The sequence below is a fragment of the Trematomus bernacchii genome, unplaced genomic scaffold (assembly GCF_902827165.1).
Source record: "Trematomus bernacchii unplaced genomic scaffold, fTreBer1.1, whole genome shotgun sequence".
NCBI lineage: Eukaryota > Metazoa > Chordata > Actinopteri > Perciformes > Nototheniidae > Trematomus > Trematomus bernacchii.
Window position 1 is genome coordinate 287,501 of NW_022987641.1, and position 13,717 is coordinate 301,217.

The window sequence follows — 13,717 nt, forward strand, 5'->3', positions numbered from 1 at the left end:
TTTCAATTGTTTGTGTTCTACATTTGACCTAAACACAAGTTTCGTTAATTTAGGTTGATTAGTTGTTTTCTGTTTTAGATGTTCAGATAAAACCTCATCAGAATCCAATAATGTCAGACTGTGGCTCTATGCTCCAGCTCTGTACACACCCCACTCCTCCAAAGCTCTGTTGCACTCTGCCTCCACACTGTCTCCAACAGTGTTCACACAACAAGCCTCCACTGCATCAGTCTCCATTGCAGCGCTTAAACTTTGACACAGCCATGGTGTTATTTTGGACTTCAATGTAATCATTACTCGGATCGGGTGATTATTCTATTTTCTTTTTTTTCAAATTGTGGTAACATAAAAGGACCTATGGGCTCACCATGGATACACCCTGTATTGTGTTACATAGGTTTTTGTGCATGTACATAACCATTACATATTTGTTTACTGTGTGTTAGTTCATTCACATGGCTGTGTTCGATTGAGAAACAGAAAGAGAGACACACAGCTGGGAAAGAGAGGAAGCAGCAGACAGACACACACAGGTCGTGGAGAGGCCAGAGAGATTAGTGAGATGACACAAACTCAGCTGCAGAGACAGAGAGCCGAGGACGTGTTGACGAGAGGAGGGAAAGTTGTTTCAGAATGAACTAGTGGATACACATGGCTGCATCACAGGCGGAGAAGAGAAGGGAAGAGAGAGGCTTGATCTAATAGACTTCCCACTGGGGGACGTGAGTGTAATGAGGAAGAGGAGGAGATGGAGTGTCTGATGGAGACGAGAGAAAAATGGATAATCTGGGTAAAACAGCGAGTGGGAAGTAGAGAGGGAGTGAGCCTTAAAGATTCACTGCTTTAAGCAGAAGGAAGTGACAGCAGGGGAGAGACGACAGTAATGATAATTATATTTAATGATGGTGGCTCTTTAATCTCGTGAACATGCAGACCAGGAATACCTAATAAGATGTTTTAGATGGAGAAATAAATGTAATTGCATTCTTTTGTGTCCTGAGTTGTAGTTGTTGGATAAAAGGAGACGTTTAAAGACATCACCTTGGACCTTGAGAACATGGGATGGACATTTTTTTCTGTGGATGATAAGTAGAATAGAGTTCACAGATGAGAGGAAGTACTAGAGCAACTCGTAGTCAAAGGAAGTCTGTCACATTTCCTGTTTCCTTCAGTTCCTTATTAAAGCCAGATGTGTGAGTGTTAAAGGTGTTTTTTGGATGCAGAGGTAGTGTCTCGTAACACTGTAGTCCTGTGATAGTGAGACTGTTCCCTTTGCTAACAACGTGGGGGTTATTCTGCCGGTAAATTATGCATCGTGTGTAAACAACACACAGACACACAGGAGGAGATGTTCAAACGCAAACACAGTTCTAAGTATGCAGCAAGATGAAGGCATACACAGATGCACACATACTGGGCGAGAAACACAAATGTTGGTAAGCATGAAGGCGTTTGATTCCATGTGTGCACATTCCCTCAGTATCTAGGTCATTGACTCAGGGAGACTATTTAAGCTGTGTTTACGCGTGTGGAGGTAGTGTTTCAAGCTTTTGCTCATCATCATCTTGGAGGATATTACACAGCGCAGATTTAGGGAAATGGAGAGAACAACACAGCCCGTCCGTGCATGATAAACTCAGTTATTTTATATTAGTTTATCACTGATAAGATAACCCAATAGGCAGTTATTGGTCCATGTAGTTGGACTCATTTTGTAAGGAAACCTGCAGGAGACTTCTCTTGTTTTGAAACAAAAAGGAGAGAACACTTGAAATGGGATCAGCTGTATGTCCTCCCTGCATATGGACAGGTTGCCTCGTCCACTGAGTAACAACAGCATATCCTCCTACAGTATACACTAGGGCTGAAACCTGTGTGTGTGTGTGTGTGTGTGTGTGTGTGTGTGTGTGTGTGTGTGTGTGTGTGTGTGTGTGTGTGTGTGTGTGTGTGTGTGTGTGTGTGTGTGTGTGTGTGTGTGTGTGTGTGTGTGTGTGTGTGTGTGTGTGTGTGTGTGTGTGTGTGTGTGTGTGTGTGTGTGTGTGTGTGTGTGTGTGTGTGTGTGTGGTGTGTGTGTGTGTGGTGTGTGTGTGTGTGTGTGTGTGTGTGTGTGTGTGTGTGTGTGTGTGTGTGTGTGTGTGTGTGTGTGTGTGTGTGTGTGTGTGTGTGTGTGTGTGTGTGTGTGTGTGGTAGATCAGGTTAAAGCTGATTATGAACACCTAACCTAATCTGTGCTACTTTGTTCTGTTGTGATGAGTTGTTTTCTTTTATCTCAGCTTTGAAATGTCACTGGTTGACCCCAGGTATACAGCTGTTACAGACATATTGTACTTATTATCCAGCCTGTGAAAATAACCACGCTACTTAACCCACACACACACACACCTACACACACCTGAGCTGCTGTATTTAAGGCCTTGTCCTCTGAGCAGCTGTTTAGGGATTCAGTGCCTTGCTCAGGGGCGCACCAGGGACCTGCTGAGCCTCCTCCTCTTCAGGCTTTTCCCGATTCATCTTCTCCATCTTCATGACCTCTGCCCCCCACCCTCTCAAACCTAGCTTCATCACTTCTTCCCTTCTTGTCACACTGCCTCCTTCCTTTTCCCCTTCTCCTATCTGCTGTCTCCTACTCTTCTGTCCGCTTCTCTCCTTCACATCAAAATGTCCCTCTTTCTTTTATCTTCCAAAGACCATGTAGTCTTTACTTTCCTACCCACTTCCTCTCTCCATACTCCCTTCCATGTTTCCTCTTCCTGTCTTCTGTGTCTCTTTGACAGCTTGTCTTCCTAAACTCTGCACCACTTCTGTCCATCTGTCCCTCACCCCCTCTCCTCCCTCTGGACTCTCTCTCTTTATCTCTGCCTCGTCGTCAAGTGGTGACTCACTGGAGGCATGCAGCCAAGGATCTGGCCAACACACACGCACACGCACACACACACACACACACACACACACACACACACACCAAGATCAGCCAAGAGTACAGCATGCAGACCACATGCTGCACACACTGCACACTCAGACACACACAGACCCTGTTTCGAGCCAAGGGGCTTGAGAGACGTGACACACACAAACACACACTTAATACACACTAAGCCCTCACACTAAGCTCTCTCATCCAAGTGAAGAGCAGCAAACTGTCACACCGTTGGAGCAGAAACAACAAGTGAAACCACACACACACACACACACACACACACACAGTCTCTGTTTTGACACCCTAAAGTGATTAACAGCAACTTTTGGCTTATACAGCAGTCAACAATAAGTAATACATATGTGTATTTTGTAAACATACCTTACCGTTTTCCCTACACATTTTGCAGACCCCATTGACATACATGCGTGTCTCTTCATTTGGGTGACCTGCCAGAGGGAATAACAGGAAATGATAGATAGTGGAAAATACATATAGTATCAGAAACAAAAGGAAGCACTATCTACTGCCTATCCACCTGCAGTAGATTAAAGAAAATCTTAAAACCTTAAAATCACTGGAGAGAATCCAATTCTTTTGCAGCTCATCCTTACTGATTCAAATGTCATTTACCTCCTTTTAACTGAAAGCAAAATATGAAATGCTTTATAAAGAACATAAACCATTATATAGGATGTCTATCATCTGGATGTAGATAATATTTCTGTTCTGTGTTATTGTTATTTACAACGCAAGATAAATTAGCATTACAATATTGTCTAACATTGCCTTTCTTGTTGTTGCCGCAGGTGAAGAAAACGTACAGTAATGGCACATACCGAGCCGGAGCAATGAGACAGATCAGCCTGGTGGGAGCCGTGGACGAGGAGGTCGGGAATTATTTCCCAGAATTCCTCGGCATGCTAGAGGAGTCGCCCTTCCTGAAGGTGAGTTCGGACAGCATGAATGGCAGCAGTGCTTACACAGCGACAGAACGGATGGAAAGAGCGGGGAATAAGAAAGTGTCAGAGCTATAAAGCAGATCTGCCTAAATACTTCATTGCATTTACTCCACTGACTGTTTGGAAATGTACATAGGGAGAAACACTGCTCGCCACAAACATCAACAACACACCTAACACTGTCAGGAGTTAACCCCATGTGTCTGAGTTATTTGAATCAGGTTCTCTTTTCAAACGTGTGTGCGGAAACAGACCAAAAACAGAGTGTTTACTGAGCTGTCCCTGAAACGCAGGCGGGACAAGCTTTATCCTGCGTACAGTGTGGAGGAGTGGCGTGGAATATAAAAAGACACACATCCTCTGGCTCTCACTGTGTCGAGGGCTTTGGCTCTGATTCAGCTCCCTTGGAAGCGTCTCGCTGCCGTGACAAGTTTAGCCAGAGGGAGCAAGTTCTGCACGAGCCTGCTTTTTCTCTGGAATAAATCAAAAAGCTTGAATGGCTTTAGTGAAAAAGTGTGGGAGGTACTTACTTTTCCTCTTCATGTGTGTGTCTGCAGCGGACTCTTCCGTGGGGAACGTTCTCCAGCCTGAGGACCATGGATCCCACCGAGAGCGACGACGGGCCCATCATGTGGGTCAGACCCGGGGAACAGATGATACCTGTAGCTGACATACCAAAGTCTCCTTTTAAAAGAAAACGGTGAGCACACACTGCAGTTTACACACAGGAAATAAAGCCGTGTGTGTGTGTGTGTGTGTGTGTGTGTGTGTGTGTGTGTGTGTGTGTGTGTGTGTGTGTGTGTGTGTGTGTGTGTGTGTGTGTGTGTGTGTGTGTGTGTGTGTGTGTGTGTGTGTGTGTGTGTGTGTGTGTGTGTGTGTGTGTGTGTGTGTGTGTGTGTGTGTGTGTGTGTGTGTGTGTGTGTGTGTGTGTGTGTGTGTGTGTGTGTGTGTGTGTGTGTGTGTGTGTGTGTGTGTGTGTGTGTGTGTGTGTGTGTGTGTGTGTGTGTGTGTGTGTGTGTGTGTGTTCGTTCCCACAAGGACAGCTTATGAAAAACGCTAGCAAAACTCACTCACACATTTAAAGCAGCAGCCGTGGTAGCAGCATGAAGCTTTGTTGCAGCCGAGCAGCGTCCAATGAGGCAATTACACCCTCTCTGTTTGTGTGGGTCATTGTTGCTCACACATAAGCTCCGTCTCACACACTCATAAACACAGGAGTTCTGTGAGCGAGACCATTAGAGAATGTGTCTATGTGTGTGTGTGATGTGAGCGGGATGTGTCTCACCACTCACATGAGATCATTGTGTTGTTAATAGAGAGGACACATCAGACGCTGCTTCACATGGAAGCCAGCCAAGTGCAGGACAACACATTCCTCACGTGCAGCAGCAGCTATATCTGTCCTGACCCTACTGATTTGTATTCATCATACTGAACATCAATAGTAATATTTAGAGGGTTTTTTTAATGTATGATTTCAGGGCTGAAACTATAAGTCAGTTTACACAGGATTCATATTTGTGTTAAAGAGGACATGCTCATTATCAGGTTCATATCAGTATTTTGAGCATCTGCTGTGACATGTCTCCATGCTTTGATGTTCAGAAAGCTCTTCTCATACTGCCTGTGCTGCAGCACCTCTTTTCACCCTCTGTCTGAAACCAGAGCACAGTCTGCTCTGATTGCTTCGCTGGGCTATGTTGTGATTGGTCAACCACTCAGGGATGTCCGGCCCCTTATCATGTACAATGTGTAAGAGTGCTAGCCAATAGAAGCGCCAGTGTTACATAGTGATGTCACTGTGTTACAGAAGTGAAAAAAGGAGTCCAATGGAGGTATTTCAGAGAGGGGGGGGGGGGGGGTGCGAGAGACTCCCTCTGGAAGGATCACAGAGATGTTAGCCCTTGCAGAACATTTACATGCACAAAATTCACCATTTTCTGATTCCAGCTTCTAGGAGAATGTGCTGCTTTTGTATGTTTGATAAGAATAGCTAAATATCTCAGTGCACTTGTTTTGACTTAAAAAGCCGTTATCTTGGGGTTTAGCAATTTGATATTGGAAAATAGTTGAAGCATCCACAAAAGCATAAGTGGATGGGGACAAAAGGAGAATTCAGTCAGACGTTCCTGGGAGACTAAAAGAAAGTATTGTCATTTTATCATTAGTGTTTACAAACAATTTGTTGCATACATGTTATGCATGCTTTGGTGCACAGTGTTTGAAGAGGACTGCTGTCAAGAAAGAGTGTGTGTGTGTCAACATGAATGTGTGTGTGTGTGCTGTCAGAAACACTTGTGTTACAGCCGGGGCTGAAGGAATGTGTTTTTATAGAGACAGAGAGAGAGAGAGAGAGAGAGAGAGAGCTGGTTAAAGTGTTTGTTTCTCTTTTATATCGTGTCTCATCATATTACTCATTCATAAATCACCATGCGTATAAATACAAACCAAGGTGCACTCCTGATATTGTTCCCATGTTGGCTCCTGGATCTCTCATCCTCCTCCGAACCCTCCTCTCCTTTTCTTCCCTCCCCTCCTCCCACATGTATCTGTTTGTATCCGTCTTCTTTCTCCATCTCTCCTCCTGACCTCTTCCTAGGCTTTAAGTTGATTTATTGTGAAGCTGTTATTTCCAGGCACTCTAACAGTGTGTTGCATATGTATGTATATCCAATATGTCAGAGTATAAAGACAAGTGCAAATGAAGAGAAGGGTTTATTTGCGGCGAGACCTTTTCTGCAGCTTGACTGTATTTGTGTTGAAAGAAGGCTACTTGTGTAAGAGGAACATCCTATCTCAGCATTTCCTGTTTTGTGTAAAGGTCCAGGCGCTGTGCTTTTCAGTGTCTCAGTCTGTGAATTCTTCTACATCTCAGTGGTCCGATGACTCCAATAAACCCAAATATTTCAGCATTTAGTGATGAGCGCCTTGCTTCCCCTAGATGTATAATAATTGCATAGCAACAGCAGCAGCCCCTCGGCAGGCCCCAGTTGCAGACAGGAAGCAGAGCATGCTGTTCCCGCTCAGAAACACGCAGCATGACCTATGACAGACAGCGGGGGTCCATGGGGGGTCCGGTGGCTGTCAGCTGCATGTGCTCAGTTTCAAGCATAGCTGTTATGATTCGTTTATGAATCTGTTAGCCAAGTATCAGAACATCTTAAATATTTTTAAAGTAATTCATTTTAGTTTTTATAAGCAAACGCTCTAAACATGTTCTAGCTACAGCTACTCCATGAGACCTTTTTTACATCATTGTGAAGTGATTATTTCTGACTAAACACATATTGATTAACAGAGAAAGCACTTGGCAGATAAATCAATGATGCAAATACTCATTAGTAGCTTCAGCTCAGTGTAAATGTGACGTGCAACCTTTCAGAGAGTGCTGCAGCTTTGAGAGGTTCTCTCAGTGCTTATCGTCAGAGCGTGGTTCCCCCCTCCTACACTTTTTGAACTGCCTAATCCTCTGCTCCCCATCCCTCTCTCCTTCTCTATCCCCTGTTCCCCTCCATCATCTCCCTCTCCACTCCTTTGACCTCCCACTTTATTTGCCCACAAACACAGGTCCTGATGACTTGGTGCAGACACACACAGCGTTATGGCCTCATTGTGCCAGGACAACATAAAGAGCAGGAGATGGCAGACTTCTAATATCACTGTAGCTGTGCACGTTCAGCAGTCTCATTTTGAGTGTTTCTCTTCCCAGCTTTTACAGTCATTACTGTCAGCCTGCAGCCAGCTCAGACACACGGAGCTGTGTGTGGGTTGGTGTGTGTGTGTTTTCACTCTCTCCTTTTTCTTCTTCCCCTTTCACCAACTCTGGTCTCTTATCTCTGAGTGAATGAATGCACAATGAAGTGTTGAGCAGGGGTAGTCTCGCCGTGGTTCTGCCTGTGTTACACTCTCGAAGGAATCTCTCACACACTCGGTGTCAGTGTTTCTTGTTTGAATGTGACTGCAGCTTCAGTGTGAGTCACTGATCCAGCAGCGAGCTGACTGCAGTACTTCTATTGTTTGGCAACACGCCTCATTTTTCAGCGTTTTAACTCCTCAGCTTCTCAGTCTGTCTGCATGAAGAAAAGTGTGGATACATTTTTTTTTTGCATTACTTAAATTGACTTAATTTGTGCTTAAAAGCTACATATTTATTTACCGAACCAAATGTATTTCTTTATAAATAGATTATGAAATATGTGACCACTTTTTTTGGTATGGTTTATCGGCTGGTTTACATCAATGAGTCGAGAGAGCTGCCCGTTCACTTTTAGTCAGTGTTTTCTTTTTTTACACGGCAGAGACAAGAGCGAGACATCTTAGTTGGACTGAGTGAAAATCCTTTTAATACTTTTTACTCCACTGTTTCTGTCATTTGGTAGCTCCACCAACGAGGTGAAGAACCTGCTGCAGTCTCTGCCGAGGACCAGCGAGCCCAGAGAGTTGCTCTTCGAGGACCGGACCCGGGCCCACGCTGATCACATCGGGCAGGGCTTCGAGCGACAGACCACGGCAGCAGTGGGGGTGCTGAAGGCCGTGCGGGCCGGAGGAAGGTAGGAAGTGGAGCAACATGTGATCACACTGCTGGGGGCAGATGCTCAGTGTTTAAACGGCTTCCTCTCCAACAACTGTCCTGTAATCCCTCCCTCCCTCCCTCCCTTGTTCAGCTCGGAGCCTCCTCGTGTAACCAAAGACGTCGTGTGTTTCCACGCTGGAGATTTCCCTCAAGTAGTTCAGAGGCTGCAGCTGGACCTGTACGAGCCTCCGCTGTCTCAGGTTAGAATGACACACACACACACACACACACACACACACACACACACACACACACACACACACACACACACACACACACACACACACACACACACACACACACACACACACACACACACACACACACACACACACACACACACACACACACACACACACACCAAAAAAGCATAGTAATAAGCACTGCTCATCCATCAGACCCCCCCCCCCCCAATAGAGTAACTTCAAATATGTGTGAGTTTTTCCATACAAAAGCAGTTACTCACTAATACTTGGTTGGGTGTATTGTTCATTCATCTGTTGTATGCTGCCACATTGTGGTGAAAAACTGAACTGCAGTAAGATTTCTTTTGCAATAAAACACTTTCAATTGTTCCCATAAATTGTGTTTACTGGACTAAAAAAAGGTTTCGCAAGAAGGAAAAGTGTGGTCTGCCACAAGCGGGCGGCAGGAGCGGGGCTGTCAGCATCAGCTTGTAGATGGTATTTTAAACTCGATGCGCTCTGAAACTACGGGGCGGCCGAGGACAAAAAATACACATGCGTTAATCGCGTTAAAATAATTAGTGGCGTTAATTTTTTTTTGCGTTAACGCGTTATTAACGCGTTAACTTGACAGCCCTAGTATATATATATATATATCATATATATTGACAATAAAGTTGCCTCTGACTTAAACTCTGACTTAAACCCCTCTCTTCTCACAGTGTGTGCAGTGGGTGGATGATGCCAAACTGAACCAGCTGCGCAGGGAGGGCATTCACTACGCCCGCATCCACCTGAGCCACAACGACATCTACTTCATCCCTCGCAACGTGGTGCATCAGTTCAAGACCGTGTCGTCCGTCTGCAGCCTGGCATGGCACGTACGCTTAAGGAAATACCACCAGGGAGCAGGGGAGGAGGAGGAGGAGGAGGAAGAAGAGGAGGAGGAGGAAGAAGAGGAGGAGGAGGAGGAGGTGAAAGTAGAGGAGGAGCAGGTTGAGCCGAGGGAGAAGGAGAGGAAAAAAGTGGAGGAAAAAGAAGAGGAGAGGAGAAAAAAAAAGAGTGAGAAAGGAGTGAAGGTGAAGATAAAGAAGGAGGAAGAGGCGGCTGATGGGTTGGAGAACAGAGCGCTGCCAGCTGTGAGCAAACAGGAAGTGGCTCATCACCCCGCCCCCCTGCTGGACTCCAACATGAACAGAGACAAACGGCTGGAGAAGGAGAGGGGGAAAGAAGGAGGGAAACTCAAACGGCACGACTCGCCTCCTGGAAGGGTGAGAGCAGACCTTCCAGTGCCTCCTCTCTGCAAGAACAACTCACCTTCATCTCACCCTCCTCATCAGGACACCAAACCCAAAGCAGCATCATCAAAGCACCTTCATCACCACCCTCACCATCATCCCTCAGACAGCAGAGGCACGTCTTCCACTTCAAGGCCTTCAGCTCCTCAATCCCCCATCTCCAAGTCTTCCTCCTGTTTATCAGCTGTTACTCCTTCACACTCCTCCTCTCCCTCTCCTGCTCTCTCCTCCACTCCCTCTCCTGCTCTCTCCTCCACTCCCTCTCCTGCTCTCTCCTCCTCTCCCTCTCCTGCTCTCTCCTCCTCTCCCTCTCCTGCTCTCTCCTCCTCTTCCTCACCCCTGACTCCCAGACCTGCAGCGGTCTTCTCCAAACGTCCTCCCCCCGGCGTCTCCTCCACCCCCCGACTGCCTCCCTCCTCTCAGTCGGACAGGACAAAGACCGATGTGGCGTCAGAGCCCGGGAGGCGGGTGCAGCCGGGGGTCCGAGCCTCGCACGGCCCCCCCGCTGTGCACTCGCACTCCTCCAGAGGGGACACACACCCAGCCCCTCGAGACTCCCGCACACACCCCCTGCAGGAGAGATGGCCTCACAGTGCGGACTCTAGACTGTCTTCTGATCCTCACATGCACCCGCAGCAGTACACCCACCAGCACCTCCCCCCTCCTCCCCTCCCCCACATGCTCCCCCCGTCTTTCTCCCCTCTCCTGCCACCCTCACATCTCCCTCACAGAGGAGTCCGCCTCCCCCCGAATCCGCTCTCACAGCCGCTGAACTCGTATCAGAAAGCTCCGCCTCACATGAGCCGGCTCCACCTGCCCCCCCCTCACCCCCCACTCCCCCCCAACATCAGCATGCAGTCTCAGACATACTACCAGCCTCCTCTGCTCTCCGCCCCGTGTGGACCTCCCCTCCGCAGCTCCCAGTCTCTCCCCCCTCACCTTCCTCACCACCACCACCAGTATGCCAACACCTTCTTCCCCCCGCAGCATCCCCACTTCTCCCCTCACCCCTTCCCCCCCCCTCAGTCTTACCACTCTTACCCGCCACAATACCAGCCACAGTCTTATCCTCACCCGCCTCCTCCTCCTACGTCCTCGCCGCCTCCCCCTCCTCCGTCTCATCCGCCTCCCCCTCCCCCTCAGCCTTCCCCGGCTCTCCTCCTCCCCCCCTCACAGCACGGAGAGCAGCAAAAACAGGTTTAACAGTTAGTGTACATAAGGATGCTGTTTTGTATTTGTGTTGGGTGTGATGTTGATGAACAATGTAAAAAGGAAAACTGGTTCAGAACACGGAGTCGGACCTGGTTCTGGACTGCTTCAGATTGTACTGCCCCCATTGGGTCTCGTTGTTGCATTCATCAGCAGCTTTTGGCCTTCAGTCACGCTCCAGATTTGACTTTGAAGAAGATTTGATTCAGGAAGAAGTTCTCCGTGTCTGCCAAACTGCTTCCTGGTTCCGTTTTTTGAGCTGAGCCACCAGAGGTAGGAAGGAAAAGGTAAATGTCTGCTCTGACAGATTTTACATATTTATATGAACAAGGTCACGATGATGACCTTTTTGTGAATCTTGCAGCTAATGCTTCCAATTTTGTGGCTTTTTTTCTCGTATATGCTTTGTGCCCAAGACTGTTTCTGGAATATGATTCTTTTTAAAATTAGATCCAGTGTTGTACTGTTGATAAACAATCAACAGCTGATCAAATTGGTTGATGGAATATGATGACAAATGTTGGAGGACTTCAGTAGAGGTTTTAACCAAAGCAAATCAAAGTGAAGTATTCTGTTGTACCTGGAGCCCTCAGCAGCAGTGGCAGAGCTCTTAGTGCGGTTGTTTATTAGTTCTGGAAAAAGAACACTTACTGTTCAGCCAAGGATGAATTAGACCCTGCCTCCAGAGTCTCAGGAAAGCCATCCAGGACACATGCATACATATATTGGACTCCTAAAAACAACCCTAGCTACATTTGAGGGTTATTCAAATAAGAAATCATGACCTATGCAGCTACATTAAGAGCTTGCCATGAGTTAAAGCACACAGCATCTGGGTAACAGAAGGAGCAGAGCAGCATCAGATTCCCAGTGTACAGCACTTTGTATCATGGATACATCCGCTGTAGGGATGATTGGAGCTTCTAATTCTATCAGATGATCAACAGGATTCTTATGTAACTCATTCAGGCCTTTTATGAGACAATTGTTTTATTATTGATGGATGTATGAAGGTACACTGTTGAGAGGTCATTCCCAAAGCACTATTTATCTATTTAAATGAAGTTCAAATGTTTTATTTATCAACCCGGAACTGTTAAAAGTACAATAAATTATTAAAATGATGTTAAAGCAGCAGCTATAAATATGTGTCTTCAAGTGGTGAGCATCTCTTCTGTATCATTTCATTGTCAAAAACTTGATTATGTCTTGATTTGAGTGAGGATATTGGAGTTCAGCCCACATGCTAATGTAGCCCGCAACATTTCCCCAGTGCCTGTCCTGAACTGTGAACTATTTATGGCCCAGAGCCACACGGAGAAGGAGTTCTGTCCTTTCATGAGACTTCATGTCTGGGTGTTTCCCCTGTAGAATGAGAGCAAAGCCTTCAATTGCTCTCTAAGCGTTGCTGAAAACTCTCCAAATATCTGTGGTGTACTTTGGGATGAGTGGAAATGTGTGGCTCGGTGGGACCAACTCCGGGAAGCAGGGTTGTGTTTTTCAGGATTAGTGTCACCGCCAGTCTGGAAAATGTCTGAAAATGAAGCGTAAGCCTCCAGCTCTCTGGTCAGTTTGCCTTCAGAGACAGAACCCTCCACTCTGTGGCTCTGAGCGAGGTGATAGAACACCTTGATGCCAGTTCAAAGACTCTGCAGCTCTTTTTATGCTTTCTTATATTTCAAAAAATAACTGACAGAAACTATTATATTTTTTGTACAAATGTCACAAAATGATGGTTGAAAACAACACAAGTCTTCAAGGGCTGCAGTTGTTTCCAGATCATTTATTTATCTCAAGGTTTTTGTTGTTTTTTTCTATTTTGTTTACGTGATTTTTAACTGTCAGCACTGTAGTGTACATAAGAAGTTTTGTAAGGAAGAAAAACTTGTAGTGTGGTTTCTACTTTAAATATGAGCCTAGCTAATAAAAGGTTCAATGTATGGACAATGTTGGGGTGTTGAGTTGATGTCTCCTGTAGTGTGTTCTATATGTTTTAGTGCATGTTAATAGTCTGCAAAGGCTCAAATCCCTGTTCCCTCCAGAGGGAGTTTCTCTCCTGATTCCTCTAAAAAAGACATTACGGTTTACTTTTTTTAAATGTTTTTTGGGCGCTTTGTACACCACAATGAGGGACTTCTACTTGCATTATATTAAATTGAAGGCAGAACTATCCAAATATCACCAACACTCAGCATCTCACACCTCAACACAAGATTAATAGATTGCACTAAGAGGGGGGGAAATGATTTGGGGGTGAGAGACACCTGTTAGACATTTTAAAGGAAGCCTTAAGGTTATTTATAATTTAAAAATAGTAATACCTCCGCCTCTGTCTAATGTTCACCCAGCTGTGGTTTCTCTTGTGTTGTTGTTGCCTCCCACTCTGAAATAACCACAGCAGCTTCACAGGTCCAGATTTGAGCAGACATTTTGTACACAGCACAATGCAGAAGCCCTGTAATTCGGGACTGGTGTGTGTCAGGTCACATGTGACTCAAAACTGCCTTTTTCCCCCTCTTTTCATCCTTTCATGCACTCTCACACACACACACCAGGAATGCCAGAGGAGCTCA

At 46.0% G+C, this 13,717-nt stretch overlaps 1 protein-coding gene across 1 annotated transcript in view; it reads left to right on the forward strand.

Moving 5' to 3' along the window:
- LOC117484969 (lysine-specific demethylase RSBN1L-like) overlaps positions 1 to 13,093 on the forward strand; it is a 32,561-nt gene extending 19,468 nt beyond the window's left edge. Inside the window, exons 5-9 of the mRNA XM_034133500.1 lie at positions 3,727 to 3,864; positions 4,437 to 4,579; positions 8,259 to 8,429; positions 8,544 to 8,652; positions 9,360 to 13,093. Of these exons, the coding sequence (XP_033989391.1) occupies positions 3,727 to 3,864; positions 4,437 to 4,579; positions 8,259 to 8,429; positions 8,544 to 8,652; positions 9,360 to 11,138 (2,340 nt within the window). The 3' untranslated portion in view covers positions 11,139 to 13,093. The remainder of the gene's footprint in view (positions 1 to 3,726; positions 3,865 to 4,436; positions 4,580 to 8,258; positions 8,430 to 8,543; positions 8,653 to 9,359) is intronic.
- The last annotated feature ends 624 nt before the right edge of the window (positions 13,094 to 13,717 follow it).